Raw genomic sequence first — 14,459 nt, 5'->3', positions numbered from 1 at the left:
TGTCTTCAGATATAGGTATGATTCATTTCTAGGGCTGGTAATACAAATTATTTTGCAAGGAAGTCAAATTAAATATGATATTATGCAACACCCTCATCACCCATCTGAAATTTCTAAGCTTAACCAATTGAGAAATACTATTCATCTCAAACACTGATTAAAATTGAATGTCATTTCCAATTGGGCTAAATGAGTTCACCTGCTCTGACGCTGCTGGATAAGAGGACTGCCTCTCCTCCCCTCTCAGAAGGCCCTCTGGTCAGTCAGGTCACGTGACTCAGGTTAGCAAATACTATTAGCGGTCTGGTTCTAAAAGTTTGCTATCTGTTACTACACTACAGGCTGCAGACAAACACAACGTGTTTGTGTGTGTGATGCTTAAGACAATGATAATTTATGGAGGGCTCAGCTGGTAGTTGCCATCACACACACTCCCTCCACTTCCTGCATCATCCACCGTGTGGAAACACACATGATGTGTCGTTTCCTGCTCTGGTTGTCTGAGGGACTGTACAGTATTTCACATTTGAGATGGTGGAATTTCAAACCACGGACATGTCGTAATGGGTTGCGTATATATACTCTCTGTCAACCTCAAACCACACTGCAAAGGAGAGGCTAGCACATTTAGGCCTACCAAAACGGAATAAATTAAGTGTGAAAGTGGCAATTATGGGTCTGTGTGTTATCTGAAAAGCATTGCTCACCAGGAAATCTCTTATGTTGATTCAACTGTCATACTCTACCATACGACAGATGCCTCATTCTCAGTCGCTAAAACACTAACACACAGTACCCTTTCGCCAACACCAGATTAGAGGTCGACCGATTCATCGGAATGGCCGATTAATTCAGGCACATTTCAAGTTTTCATAACAATCGGAAATCGGCATTTTCACCTTATCAGCTCGGGGGATCCAATCTTGCAACCTTACAGTTAACTAGTCCAATGCAATAACGACCTGCCTCTCTCGTTGCACTCCACAAGGAGACTGCCTGTTACGCGAATGCAGTAAGCCAAGGTAAGTAGCTAGCTAGCATTAAACTTATCTTATAAAAAACAATCAATCATAATCACTAGTTAACTACACATGGTTGATGATATTAATAGATATTATTTAGCGTGTCCTGTGTTGCATATAATCTGACTGAGCATACAAGTATCTAAGTATCTGACTGAGCGGTGGTAGGCAGAAGCAGGCGCGTAAACATTCATTCAAACAGCACTTTCGTGCGTTTTGCCAGCAGCTCTTCGTTGTGCGTCAAGCATTGCGCTGTTTATGACTTCAAGCCTATCAACTCCCGAGATGAGGCTGGTGTAACCAAAGTGAAATGGCTAGCTAGTTAGCGTGCGCTAATAGCGTTTCAAACGTCACTTCGCTCTGAGCCTTCTAGTTGTTGTTCCCCTTGATCTGCATGGGTAACGCTGCTTCGATGGTGGCTGTTGTCGTTGTGTTACTGGTTTGAGCCCAGGGAGGAGCGAGGAGAGGGACGGAAGCTATAATGTTACACTGGCAATACTAAAGTGCCTATAAGAACATCCAATAGTCAAAGGTTATTGGAATACAAAATGGTATTGAGGGAAATAGTCCTATAATTCCTATAATAACTACAACCTAAAACTTCTTACCTGGGAATATTGAAGAGTCATGTTAAAAGGAACCACTAGGTTTCATATGTTCTGAGCAAGGAACTGAAACGTTAACTTTCTTACATGGCACATATTGCACTTTTACTTTCTTCTCCAACACTTTGTTTTTGCATTATTTAAACCAAATTGAATATGTTTCATTATTTATTTGAGGCTAAATTGATTTTATTAATGTATTAAATTAAGTTAAAATAAGTGCTCATTCAGTATGGTTGTCATTATTACAAATAAAATAAAAAATTTAAAGGCTGATTAATCGGTAGTGGCTTTTTTGGTCCTCCAATAATCGGTATCGGCGTTGAAAAATCATAAATCGGTCAACCTCAACACCAGATGTTCATAATCATGGTTGAAGCATGCAGGATTCTCCAACAAGGTAATGGTGCTGCTGAGTACGGCACAGGGGAGGGCTAAAAGTTTGTAACTGCTATTTTGTGCATTCTTGAGCATTTTATTTTTTTACCCAATTGGGATATGGTGCCTGGCCTAAAATAAAAAGTACAAAAATTTCCACAAAACAAATTTTAAATGCAACAATTACACTGAGTTACAGTTTAGACAAGGAAATCAGTCAATTTAAAATTCGTTAGGCCCTAATCTATGGATTTCACATGACTCGGCAGCGGTGCAGCCATGGGTGGGCATAGGCCCACCCACTGGGGAGCCAGGCCCAGCCAATCCGAATTAGTTTTTCCCCCACAAAAGGGCTTTACAACAGACAGAAACACTCCTTAGTTTCGTCAGCTGTCCGAGTGGCTGGTCTCAGACGATCCCGCAGGTGAAGCAGCCTGGATGTGGAGGTCCTGGGGTGGCGTGGTCTGCGGTTGTGAGGCCGGTTGGACGTACTGTCAAATTCTTTAAAACAATGTTGGAGGCAGCTTATGGTAGAGAAAGTAACATTCTCTGGCAACAGCTCTGGTGGATGTTCCTGCTGTCAGAATGCCAATTACACGCTCCTCAACTTGAGATATATATATTTTTTTTTATCACATAGTGGCGCAGCCAATCCACAGGGTGGCGCAGTGCCACAGTTACATTCTCTGGGGAGAAACCTGGTACTCCCAGAAGTGTGCATATACAATTTGCGCATACACATTGAAAATGAAAAAGTGAAAACAAAAAAATAGGGTAGTGAGAAAACCAAGAGTGACTTTAAATTTGATTGTTCCATCGTTTATTTTAGTATTCCACACAGTGAAGTGAAAACGGGGTGATAATACGGTACCTGTAGTCGCAGGCAGTGGCAGATGAGGTGCTCAGACTGCGGGTCTTTCTGGTGCGGATGGCCAGGCCACGGGCGGGGGTCTCCCCACTATCAAAGTCAGAACAGCAGTAGGGGACAGCCTCCACTCCAACCTGCTCTCCAGTTTCCATCTCAGCTCACAGTCTGATAGGAAACAGGCCACGAGGGGACAAAAATGGAGGCGTCAGGTCTACACAGTCAACAAGGCAGGGTAACAGGTTACCTTCAAAAGTGTGTCTCTTTTACGTTTTACATAGCCCAGAGTTTAACCTTATATGATATGAGTCTATAAGCTTCAGCTTTGGGCTACTGTTGACAAATGCCAAATGATACAGCGGCTAGTTTTGGAACGCAAGGTCAGCGTACCTAGTACCTAGTAAGATAAACTTAAGCATGTTGTCTTTTTGGTAAAGTTACAGCATGTATGTGCAACATTTAGCATACAAAGTATCTAGCTAGTCAGTGGCATATGACAAACTTTGAAATTACCTTGAACTTGTATCTGTATGCATGTACGGAGGCTCAAGAAATTGCATAGGAACACCGACTGTGCAATTACATTACCCATGAAGTATTACTAGCTACATATCATATTGCGTTGATCATGCTTTCAGCATTACGTTAGCTAGATAGCTAGCTAGTTACATATAAAGACAAGTGTGATTGCAAGCCAGTCAATAACTACCTTGCTAGCTATCTGTTACAGCTAAGTTAGCTAGCTCACTTTTCCAAAATAGTCTAACCACTGCTGGTATGACAAGTAACTTGGCTAGTACTTCTCGTCATGGAGCCTACTACGGCAAGGTTATTAAACCCGGCTTGAATGGCAATTAATCTAGGTGGTGGGCCGCACAAGCCATCTGCTTTAGTTTTTGAGATGATTGATCACTGTCGACGGAGGAGCTGGTTTTTACATAGTGTATATTTATTTATTCAGAAAACAATGTCAATTCTTCCAAATTTTTCCGAAATGTAGGTACATTTTATGTTAGCTAGCTGGACAGAAACACTGCAGAGTACTACACTGTAAACCAATCACAACACCTGTACTATCCATGGAACTATTGTTGCTAATCACGTCTGCCAATGACATGATCCATACCAAAGGCAGTAGACAGTTGGTGACAGCTCGAGAGATCTCCGTCCAACAAACTGCTCGATCAGGTAAAGTATTTTATTTAGTTGTAGTTACATAATCATTATAACATGACACCAAACAACCTTAGTAAAGTAGCTATCTTGCTAGTTAGCTAGCTAATTACAACAAGTAGATATGTTGCTAGCTAGCAGGAAAAGATAGTTTTATCACTAGCTAGCATTTCATTCCGGGACAAGGAGCATTTTAGCTATCAGTTTATTCCAAGTAATAATTTAAGACTACAAAAATCTATAGGACAAGTATTGGAAAGCTAATACAGTCATCAAGGCAGGACCCACTAATTAAATACATAATGATATACAACGTCTTGTTGTGTCCCGTGTATATATACATTTACATCTTTCTTCGCATATCTTTTAGATATTTTCTTTTCCAAAAACTCAACTTCAAAACACTCTCCTGCAACCCACCTCACCAATTTAAATTTGTATTTTTATTTACCTCAAATCTGAAATCCACAATAGAAGCTAGCCAGAAGCTCAGAAGCTAGCCAGTTTACTGGCTAACGTTAGTATTCAGCTAACCACGGTTGATGGTCATCAGATATCCTTTAGCTCGAAAAGCGATCGCCAGTTTTATACAACATGATCAGAACATACGGGACCTATTTTTCTCTCCATATCCCCGGATTTCAACCGCAAGCTCTGGACATTTACACCTGGATCTCGCAGCTAGCTAGCTGCTATCCGTGTGACTATTGGCTTACGTCGATCCCGGAGCAAACATCAATTATTCCGGAGCTAGCCAGCTGAAGAGTTCCATCAGCCACTCCTGGGCTACAATCACCTATTGTAGGTGGATTGATCCCACCTACAATAGGTGTATTGGATTGTATTGATCCCCCTTGACCCCCTCTACCATACGGAACCCCACTAATCTAACGGCGGAAACAGCCCTCCATCCTATGCTAGCTTGCTACCATTGGCCCAACTAGCTGTCTGAATCACCGTTACCCCAACCAAACTCACTATTAACTGGACCCTTATGATCACTCGACTAAGCATGCCTCTCCTTAATGGCAATATGCCTTGTCCATTGCTTTTCTGGTTAGTGTTTATTGGCTTATTTCACTGTTGAGCCTCTAGCCCTGCTCATTATACCTTATCCAACCTTTCAGTTCCACCACCCACACATGCGATGACATGACCTGGTTTCAATGATGTTTCCAGAGACAATATCTCTCTCATCATCACTCAATACCTAGGTTTACCTCCACTGTATTCACATCCTACCATACCTATGTTGTACATTATATCTTGAAGCTATTTTATCGCCCCCAGAAACCTCCCTTTACTCTCTGTTCCAGACGACCAATCTCATTGCTTTTACCCGTACCCTTATCCTACTCCTCCTCTGGTGATGTAGAGGTGAATCCAGGCCCTGCAGTGCCTAGCTCCACTCCTATTCCTCTGGCGCTCTCTTTTGATGACTTCTGTAACCGTAATAGCCTTGGTTTCATGCATGTTAACATTAGAAGCCTCCTCCCCAAGTTAGTTTTATTCACTGCTTTAGCACACTCTGCCAACCCGGATGTCCTAGCCGTGTCTGAATCCTGGCTTAGGAAGACCACCAAGAACTCCATCCCTAACTACAACATTTTCAGACAAGATAGAACGGCCAAAGGGGGTGGAGTTGCAATCTACTGCAGAGGTAGCCTGCAGAGTTCTGTCCTACTATCCAGGTCTGTACCCAAACAATTTGAACTTCTACTTTTAAAAATCCACCTCTCTAAAAAACAAGTCTCTCACCGTTGCCACCTGCTATAGACAACCCTCTGCCCCCAGCTGTGCTCTGGACACCATATGTGAACTGATTACCCCCCATCTATCTTCAGAGCTCGTGCTGCTAGGCGACATAAACTGGAACATGCTTAACACCCCAGCCATCCTACAATCTAAACTTGATTCCCTCAATCTCACAGAAATGATCAATGAACCTACCAGGTACCACCCCAAAGCTGTAAACACGGGCACCCTCAGATATATCATCCTAACCAACTTGCCCTCTAAATACACCTCTGCTGTTTTCAACCAAGATCTCAGCGATCACTGCCTCATTGCCTGCATCCGTAATGGGTCAGCGGGCAAACGACCTCCACTCATCACTGTCAAAAGCTCCCTGAGACACTTCAGTGAGTAGGCCTTTCTAATCGACCTGGCCGGGGTATCCTGGAAGGATATTGACCTCATCCCGTCAGTAGAGGATGCCTGGTTATTTTTTTTAAATGCTTTCCTCACCATCTTAAAATAAGCATGCCCCATTCAAGAAATTTAGAACGAGGAACAGATATAGCCCTTGGTTCTCTCCAGACCCGACTGCCCTTAACCAACACAAAAACATCCTATGGCGTTCTGCATTAGCATCGAACAGCCCCCGTGATATGCAACTTTTCAGGGAAGCTAGAAACCAAGGGCTATATCTAACTACACAGGCAGCTAGAAAAGCTAGCTTTTTTTTACCCCCCTTTTTTGTGGTATCCAATTGTTAGTAGCTACTATCTTGTCTCATCGCTACAACTCCCGTACGGGCTCGGGAGAGATGAAGGTTGAAAGTCATGCGTCCTCCGATACAAAACCCAACCAAGCTGCACTGCTTCTTAACACAGTGCGCATCCAACCCGGAAGCCAGCCGCACCAATGTGTTCGAGGAAACGCCGTGCACCTGGCAACCTTTGTTAGCGTGCACTGCGCCCGGCCCGCCACAGGAGTCGCTGGTGCGCGATGAGATAAGGATATCCCTACCGGCCAAACCTTCCCTAACTCGGACGACGCTATGCCAATTGTGTGTCGCCCCACGGACCTCCCAGGCGCGGCCGATTACAACAGAGCATGGGCGCGAACCAAGAGTCTCTGGTGCACAGCTGGCGCTGCAGTACAAAGGCTAGCTTTTTCAAGCAGAAATTTGCTTCCTGCAACACAAACTCAAAAATGTTCTGGGACGCTGTAAAGTCCATGGAGAATAAGAGCACCACCCAGCTGCCCACTGCACTGAGGATAGGAAACACTGTCACCGCTGATAAATCCACTATAATTGAGAATTTCAATAAGCATTTTTCTACGGCTGGCCATGCTTTCCACCTGGCTACCCCTACCCCGGTCAACAGCACTGCACCCCTGTTGATGGAATTTATGTTTAAATTAATGATTAGAATATTCCACCCTGAAACCATATAAAAGGCCAGTGAAATGTATCAGAAGCATAAAATTATAATAAATAATGTGTGTAGTTTTAGTCATGATGTGTGTAGTTTTAGTCAGAATTAGGGTAAAACAATAACTGTACAATATGTCTCCATGGTATCTTGAACACAGACTATCCCTGGCTAGGGGCCTCTGAAAGATTGAGGAAAGGACGGGAGGGTAGTTCCCACGGTCTCCCTATCTTGAGGGAGGACAGGGAGTGATTCTCACGGCCTCCCCTAATCTTCGTCGGCTGGGTGGTGGTACAGTATGTGCGTAGGATACCTAATGTTTATGTGTGTAAGTATGTGCGTAAGGAATTGGTGTGTGAAAGTATGTGCGTAAGGAGTCTGTGTATGAAAGTATTTACGTAAGAAGCCAGTATAAAATGAATGGTCTTGTAAAACTAACCAGCGCTCTCATCAATAAACCTTTGACTATTTTAGCTTCGTCTGTTTCATTCGACCAGTATCTTACAAATTCTGAGTTGCAGACTGAGTAGTATAATTGAACTGTTTTGTCACCAAAGCCCCATATACTACCCACCACTGCGACCTGTACACACTCGTTGGCTGGCCCTCGCTTCATACTCGTCGCCCAACCCACTGGCTCCATATCATCTACAAGACCCTGCTAGGTAAAATCCCCCCTTATCTCAGCTCGCTGGTCACCAGGTGTATCTCTCTGGTCACCTCCAAAACCAATTATTCCGTTGGCCGCCTCTCCTTCCAGTTCTCTGCTGCCAATGACTGGAACGAACTATAAAAATCTCTGAAACACTTACCTCCCTCACTAGCTTTAAGCACCAGCGGTCAGAGCAGCTCACAGATTACTGCACCTGTACATAGCTCATCTATAATTTACCCCAAACAACTACCTCTCCCCCTACTGTATTTATTTTTCTCCTTTGCACCCCATTATTTCTATTTCTACTTTGCACATTATTCCACTGCAAATCTACCATTCCAGTATTTTACTTGCTATATTGTATTTACTTTGCCACCATGGCCTTTTTTTTTTGCCTTTACCTCCCTTCTCACCTCATTTGCTCACATTGTATATAGACTTATCTTTCTACTGTATTATTTATTGACTGTTTGTTTTACTCCATTTGTAACTCTGTTGTTGTATGTGTTGAACTGCTTTGCTTTATCTTGGCCAGGTCACAATTGTAAATGAGAACTTGTTCTCAACTTGCCTAACTGGTTAAATAAAGATGAAATAAATAAAAATCCCAGTCAATAGATGGAGGATGATTGCAGAGCACCCTGCCTCAGACTGTCAGGATGTACATTTTCAAGCTCATGAACTACATTCCTCTGCTGTGGTGAATTATTTTAATTATTCTTATCTCACAACCAAGTGAGATCAAGTTCTATTCACCAAGCATGGGCTGATTCATTCCCCTGTGAGGAGAACCATCCTACTGCAGTTTGAACTAGCTCTGCCCTCCCTATTTAGCCATTGGGACCACATATGCATTTCCCCATTGTCTTTCTTTATGGGTTTTGTCTTACACAGCATAGTGCATTTTAAAGTTGAAGAACACCAACTACAGATACACAAGCTTGTTTTTGAGCACCTTAAATTCAATATAGATTCAGTCTGACAAGTGACAAACATATTCTACTATTGATACATGCAGTGGTAAGAATTCTAATGTCCCTCTAGGCTTTTGCCATAGATAGTAGACTTGTCATCTTTGGACCATACAAGCTTTAGATTGCATTCTGCTAAGGCACTTGTCACTCTCTACATCGGTTACCAGGGTGGGATCATTTGGATATGCCTATGGGGCCTGGGTACACAAATTCTCCTATTGAGAATTGGGAAATACTGAAGCACGAGTTGATGACAGTTCTACAGCCTCCAGAGACCCAGGCTTTTGACATAGATGGTAATGCTCTCATTTCTGGACTGCAACACCAAGATTGTGCCCTCCACCACACTTGATATATATTGATTGGTATATTACACTATATTTAGATATTTCAAAATGCTGCCGGAGACACCTTTGATATTTGTATAAATATTAAATAAATGGTGAAACACTATTTGTGATTGTGTTCTTTGTTGGAATGTATATGCATAAAACGTACATTATGAAAAACAAGTCTGTCAGGAGGAATGGGCCACAATTCACCCAACTTATTGTGGGAAGCTCGTGGAAGGCTACCTGAAACGCTTGACCCAAGTTAAGCAATGTAAAGGCAATGCTACCAAATACTAATTGAGTGTATGTAAACTTCTGATCCACTGGGAATGTGAAGAAAGAAAACCTGAAATAAAATCACTATTATTCTGACATTTCACATTCTTAAAATAAAGTGGTGATCCTAACTGACCTAAGACAGAGAATTTTTAGTAGGATTAAATGTCAGGAATTGTGAAAAACTGAGTAAATTAAATGTATTTGGCTAAGGTGTATGTAAACTTCCAACTTCAACTGTAAGTATCTTGATAACCTCAGGAAAAAAAAGAAACATACTATTTTCAGGACCCTGTCTTTCAAAAATATTTCATAAAAATCCAAATAACTTCACAGATCTTCATTGTAAAGGGTTTAAATACTGCTTCCCATGCTTGGTCAATGAACCATAAACAATTAATGAACATGCACCCTTGGAACGGTCGTTAAGACACTAACAGCCTTCAGACGGTAGGCAATTAAGGTTACAGTTATGAAAACGTAGGACACTAAAGAGGCCTTTCTACCGACTCTGAAAAACACCAAAAGAAAGATGCCCAGGGTCCCTGATTATCTGCGTGAATGTGCCTTAGGCATGCTGCTAGGAGGCATGAGGACTGCAGATGTGGCCAGGGCAATAAATTGCCATGTCTGTACTGTGAGACGCCGAAGACAGTGCTACAGGGAGACAGGACGGACAGCTGATCCTCCTCGCAGTGGCAGACCATGTGTAGCATCACCTGCACAGGAACGGTACATCCAAATATCACACCAGCAGGACAGGTACAGGATGGCAACAACAACTGCCTGAGTTACACCAGGAACGCACAATCCCTCCATCAGTGCTCAGACTGTCCGCAATAGGCTGAGAGAGGCTGGACTGAGGGCTTGTAGGCCTGTTGTAAGGCAGGTCCTCAGACATCACTGGCTACAACGTCGCCTATGGGCACAGACCCACCATCGCTGGACCAGACAGGACTGGCAAAAAGTGCTCTTCACTGACGAGTCATGGTTTTGTCTCACCGGGTGATGGTCGGATTTGCACTTATCGTTGAAGGAATGAGCATTACACAGAGGCTTGTACTCTAGAGCGGGATCGATTTGGAAGTGGAGGGTCCATCAAGGTTTGGAGCGGTGTGTCACAGCATAATCGGACTGAGCTTGTTGTTATTGCAGGCAATCTCAACGCTGTGTGTTACCGGGAAGACATCCTCCTCACTCATGTGCTACCTTTCCTGCAGGCTCATCCTGACATGTCCCTCCAGCATGACAATGACACCAGCCATACTGCTCGTTCTGTGCATGATTTCCTGCAAGACAGGAATGTCAGTGTTCTGCCATGGCCAACGACAAGCCCGGATCTCAATCCCATTGAGCACCTCGGGGACCTGTTCGATCGGAGGGTGAGGGCTAGGGCCATTCCCCCCAGAAATGTCTGGGAACTTGCAGGTGCCTTGGTAGAAGAGTGGGGTAACATCTCACAGCAAGAACTGGCAAATCAGGTGCAGTCTGTCCACGAGGAGGAGATGCACTGCAGTACTTAATGCAGCTGGTGGCCACACCAGATTCTGACTTACTTTTGACCCCCGCTCCCCTTTGTTCAGGGACACATTATTCCATTTCGGTAAGTCACATGTTTGTGGAACTTGTTCAGTTTATGTCTCAGTTGTTGAATCATGTTCATACAAATATTTACATGTTAAGTTTGCTGAAAATAAACGCAGTTGAAAGTGAGACTACGTTTTTTTATTTTTTTGCCGAGTTTATATCATGAGCTTCCTGGAAATTCCCAGCCCTAGTATTGGGCAGTTACTATGACAAATAATCTGGTTTAGAAATCAAACTCTGGTCATTTAATTGCAGAGCGCATTGTACAACTGTTTTTAGAGAAGTTCGCATTGTAAGGTAACGCTTATGTTATGCCATATGTATTGGCTAATATACATATGCAGCTGTCGTTTTTAAACCTCCATTCTAGCGTACATGCCATCTTCCTATCTACATTATTTTGTTTGGACTAATATGAAAATTATATGATTGAATGTTTAAGCTTGCAACTAGTTAATTGAAATTAAACAATCATGCCAAAACATGATTCAAAATTGAATTCACTGAGAAATAGCTCATGAAACACTAGCTTCCTAAGCAGGCACATCAAGACCATTCGTATAGGATGCTGCATATTTCAAGTGCACTCAAAGTAATATTTATCTTACGTCATTCAGTCTTTGGGAGCTAAAGTTAGTTAGTCCCTCTGACTTAACACACAGACCGCAGACATTCGGATCACTATTTCATGTGAGGCTGTATTTATATTTTAGCTAGGTAGAAGCAGATCATTGGCTGCGTTCATCATGAGAGGTACGTACAGGAGTACTGATTGGTTCCAAGTTTAGACGTTTTTGCCTGAGCAGACAGTGTTGAAACAGTTACTTTTTATGAGAAAATTTGCAAGAATTTAAAGGTGCCAACAAATTCAACAGTAACCATAAGAATATTTCATTGTCGTTGACAAAACAATACTCTCCTTCCTCGACGTAGGTCGAGCAACCAATGTTTGTTTTCGGCGTCGGCTTTCAACCTACTGTATTTACCTAAACGTTAGTTCAATTAACAGCAACACAACAGGTACCTAGCTAAGCATGCTACCTAACTAGTTATCAAGATAACTATCTAGTGAGCTATCTGATAGCAAATCTGTCAGGCTAAAAATGTAGCTAACCAACCAGCTTCAACAGAGAAACCCGGACTAGCTGTCCAAGCTAACTTTTAAGCGCTAGCTAGCGTGTCTGATGGCTAGCAAGCAAAATAGCCTAGCTAGCTACTTTACATCAACGCCTTCAAGGTAGCTCACCGTTTGAGGTAACACGTCGTTATGATTTGCCACGAAAATTGGGGCCGCACTACCGAAAAGTCTCTCTTAACCTGCTATGAAAATCACTTCGTATCGAAGTGGCGTGAAAAACGTTGGATCAAAGCTTCTCCATTACTGTTCCCTCGAACTGCCTCTTCTTCACTTATACGGTCTATGACTTGCCTGGCAAAAATACAGTCTTCGGTTCAATAGTATCCAGCTGTATCCCCGCAGCAGCCTGTGACTTCTTCTTCGGGATAGTGTTGGCTGATCGCATCAAATTTAAGTTGCTTACACCGCCACCTACTGTACTGGAGTGTGAGGCCATTCACGGCCTACCTATATTTAACCTGGCAAGTCAGTTAAGAACAAATTCTTATTTACAATGAAGGCCTAGGAACAGTGTTCAGGGGCAGAATGACATATTTTTACCTTGTCAGCTCGGCGTTTCGATCTAGAAACCTTTCGGGTACTGGCCCAATGCTCGAACCACAAGGCTACCTGCTGTTAAGACCTTACATCAAACCTCAACACGACAGACAATGTCTTCTCCGTTTACCCACGCTCTCCACCGGATCAAACGGCAAGCGTCACAGACACCGGAAACCTTCACTTTCAGCTGATCTTCCTAAACATTTAATGCCACCCCAGTTATCACTCCTTTCAATGGTGCCCTGCGCTGGAGAGCAAAGCAAGTCACATTTATTGTCCCAAATCGTGCGATCCAGGGTGCCCACTCCCTCTGGACTGAAAAAACACAATAAATCGTCCCAAACCTCTTCTCCACCCAACCTACCACCACTTATGGATCAGCCAAAATGCAAGGGTCCATTCTCTCCACAAATCTTACTCCCACTGGGCCAGAATCATCCTTTACATCCTCGGACCGAGGCCCGAACTCACTGCAGGAACTTCATCCACACTCTTGTCAGGTTCCATAGCTGAGCTACTGGAATACGTATCCCTCTTTTTGCACTAGACACCAACCTTCCTCACCATATTGCTTCCCTCTACACTCAACTTCTTCTCAACAGTCATCACTGCATCTGCCACCACATCTAATTCATCCTCACTCTCGTCACTCAATTTCCTCAAGTTCTTCCAAGAGTTCTGTGAAATCCATCATTCCAAATTCCCTCATAACCATTTCCACTGTCCACCTTTTTTCTTGTCCAGCATCTTCTCCTTCACCAGATCTTTCAGAAGGCCTGTGTAATCCCACACTCCATGATTACTCATAATATTCTCCACTTTCTTTCCTTATTTCCTTTTCCGCCACCTTCTCCAATCACTCATGTTCTCCAAACATTTCTCCCAGTGCAACCTCTCCAAAGCCATCTTTACAACAGCTGTCTGTTCTCTCAGTTTGTGATGAAACTACCCTGTCATTAACAACAATCCTTTCGCCATCTACTGGCCGTAGTTCTTCTTCTTTGGGATTTGATTGGCAGATCGCATCCAACTTTTAAGGTGCATACACCACCACCTACTGTACTGGAGTGTGAGGCCAGTCACGGCCAACCAACATTAAAATATCTTCATTAGTCCTGTTCCTCTAAGTGAAAAAGTCCATTCCCCCACTACACCACCCAAACCAGCCTCTATAACCCTTTCTACATAATACAGTTCACAAAATATCAACACATACTCCACTGTTTCCTCCACCAACCACTCATCACACAGATATGTTTCATGTCTCATCATTCACAACGTGCCATTCAAACCTGTGTGCCTAACCAATAGTCTACTCCACACAACTTCCTCTCTCCTACATCCCATACTCCTTATCTCTTCCTTTACTGACCTGTGCACCTGATAAAATTGCCTCCCCTCACAACTAACTTCCTAGTCTGTTTGTCAAAGATCAATCGCTTCTGCCTAGATCAAGGACTTGACTTCCATGCGGCCCAGCGGGACCTGAATATCTTCCCTCTCTCTCCTCACAGCACTCTTATCCACCACATCAGCCTTCTCATTACCTCCACACCCACATGGGCGGGAACCCAGCAAAAGCTTCCCACCATCGTCTCCCCTATCGGACCTGCCCGTCTTCACACTACTCAACACTGCAGCCAAATCAGAGAACATCACCACTGAGTGGTTTCACCTCCTCCACCCATCTCAGACCTATAATCACAACCAACAACTGACATATAATCTAACATTGAAATCTGGGATATACACC

At 43.3% G+C, this 14,459-nt stretch overlaps 1 protein-coding gene across 2 annotated transcripts in view; it reads right to left on the bottom strand.

Moving 5' to 3' along the window:
- The window catches only part of nadka (NAD kinase a), a 36,444-nt gene extending 23,916 nt beyond the window's left edge, over nucleotides 1–12,528 (bottom strand). For both annotated transcript variants that reach the window (XM_020458876.2, XM_020458877.2), the window contains exons 1-2: nucleotides 12,275–12,528; nucleotides 2,877–3,038 (exon numbers count right to left, since the gene is read on the bottom strand). In XM_020458876.2, coding sequence (XP_020314465.1) covers nucleotides 2,877–3,025 — 149 coding nt within the window. In that variant the 5' untranslated portion in view covers nucleotides 3,026–3,038; nucleotides 12,275–12,528. The remainder of the gene's footprint in view (nucleotides 1–2,876; nucleotides 3,039–12,274) is intronic.
- Nucleotides 12,529–14,459: the final 1,931 nt, after the last annotated feature.

Source organism: Oncorhynchus kisutch, linkage group LG24 (assembly GCF_002021735.2).
Source record: "Oncorhynchus kisutch isolate 150728-3 linkage group LG24, Okis_V2, whole genome shotgun sequence".
Classification (NCBI taxonomy): domain Eukaryota; kingdom Metazoa; phylum Chordata; class Actinopteri; order Salmoniformes; family Salmonidae; genus Oncorhynchus; species Oncorhynchus kisutch.
This window is presented reverse-complemented; position numbering and strand designations above follow the sequence as displayed.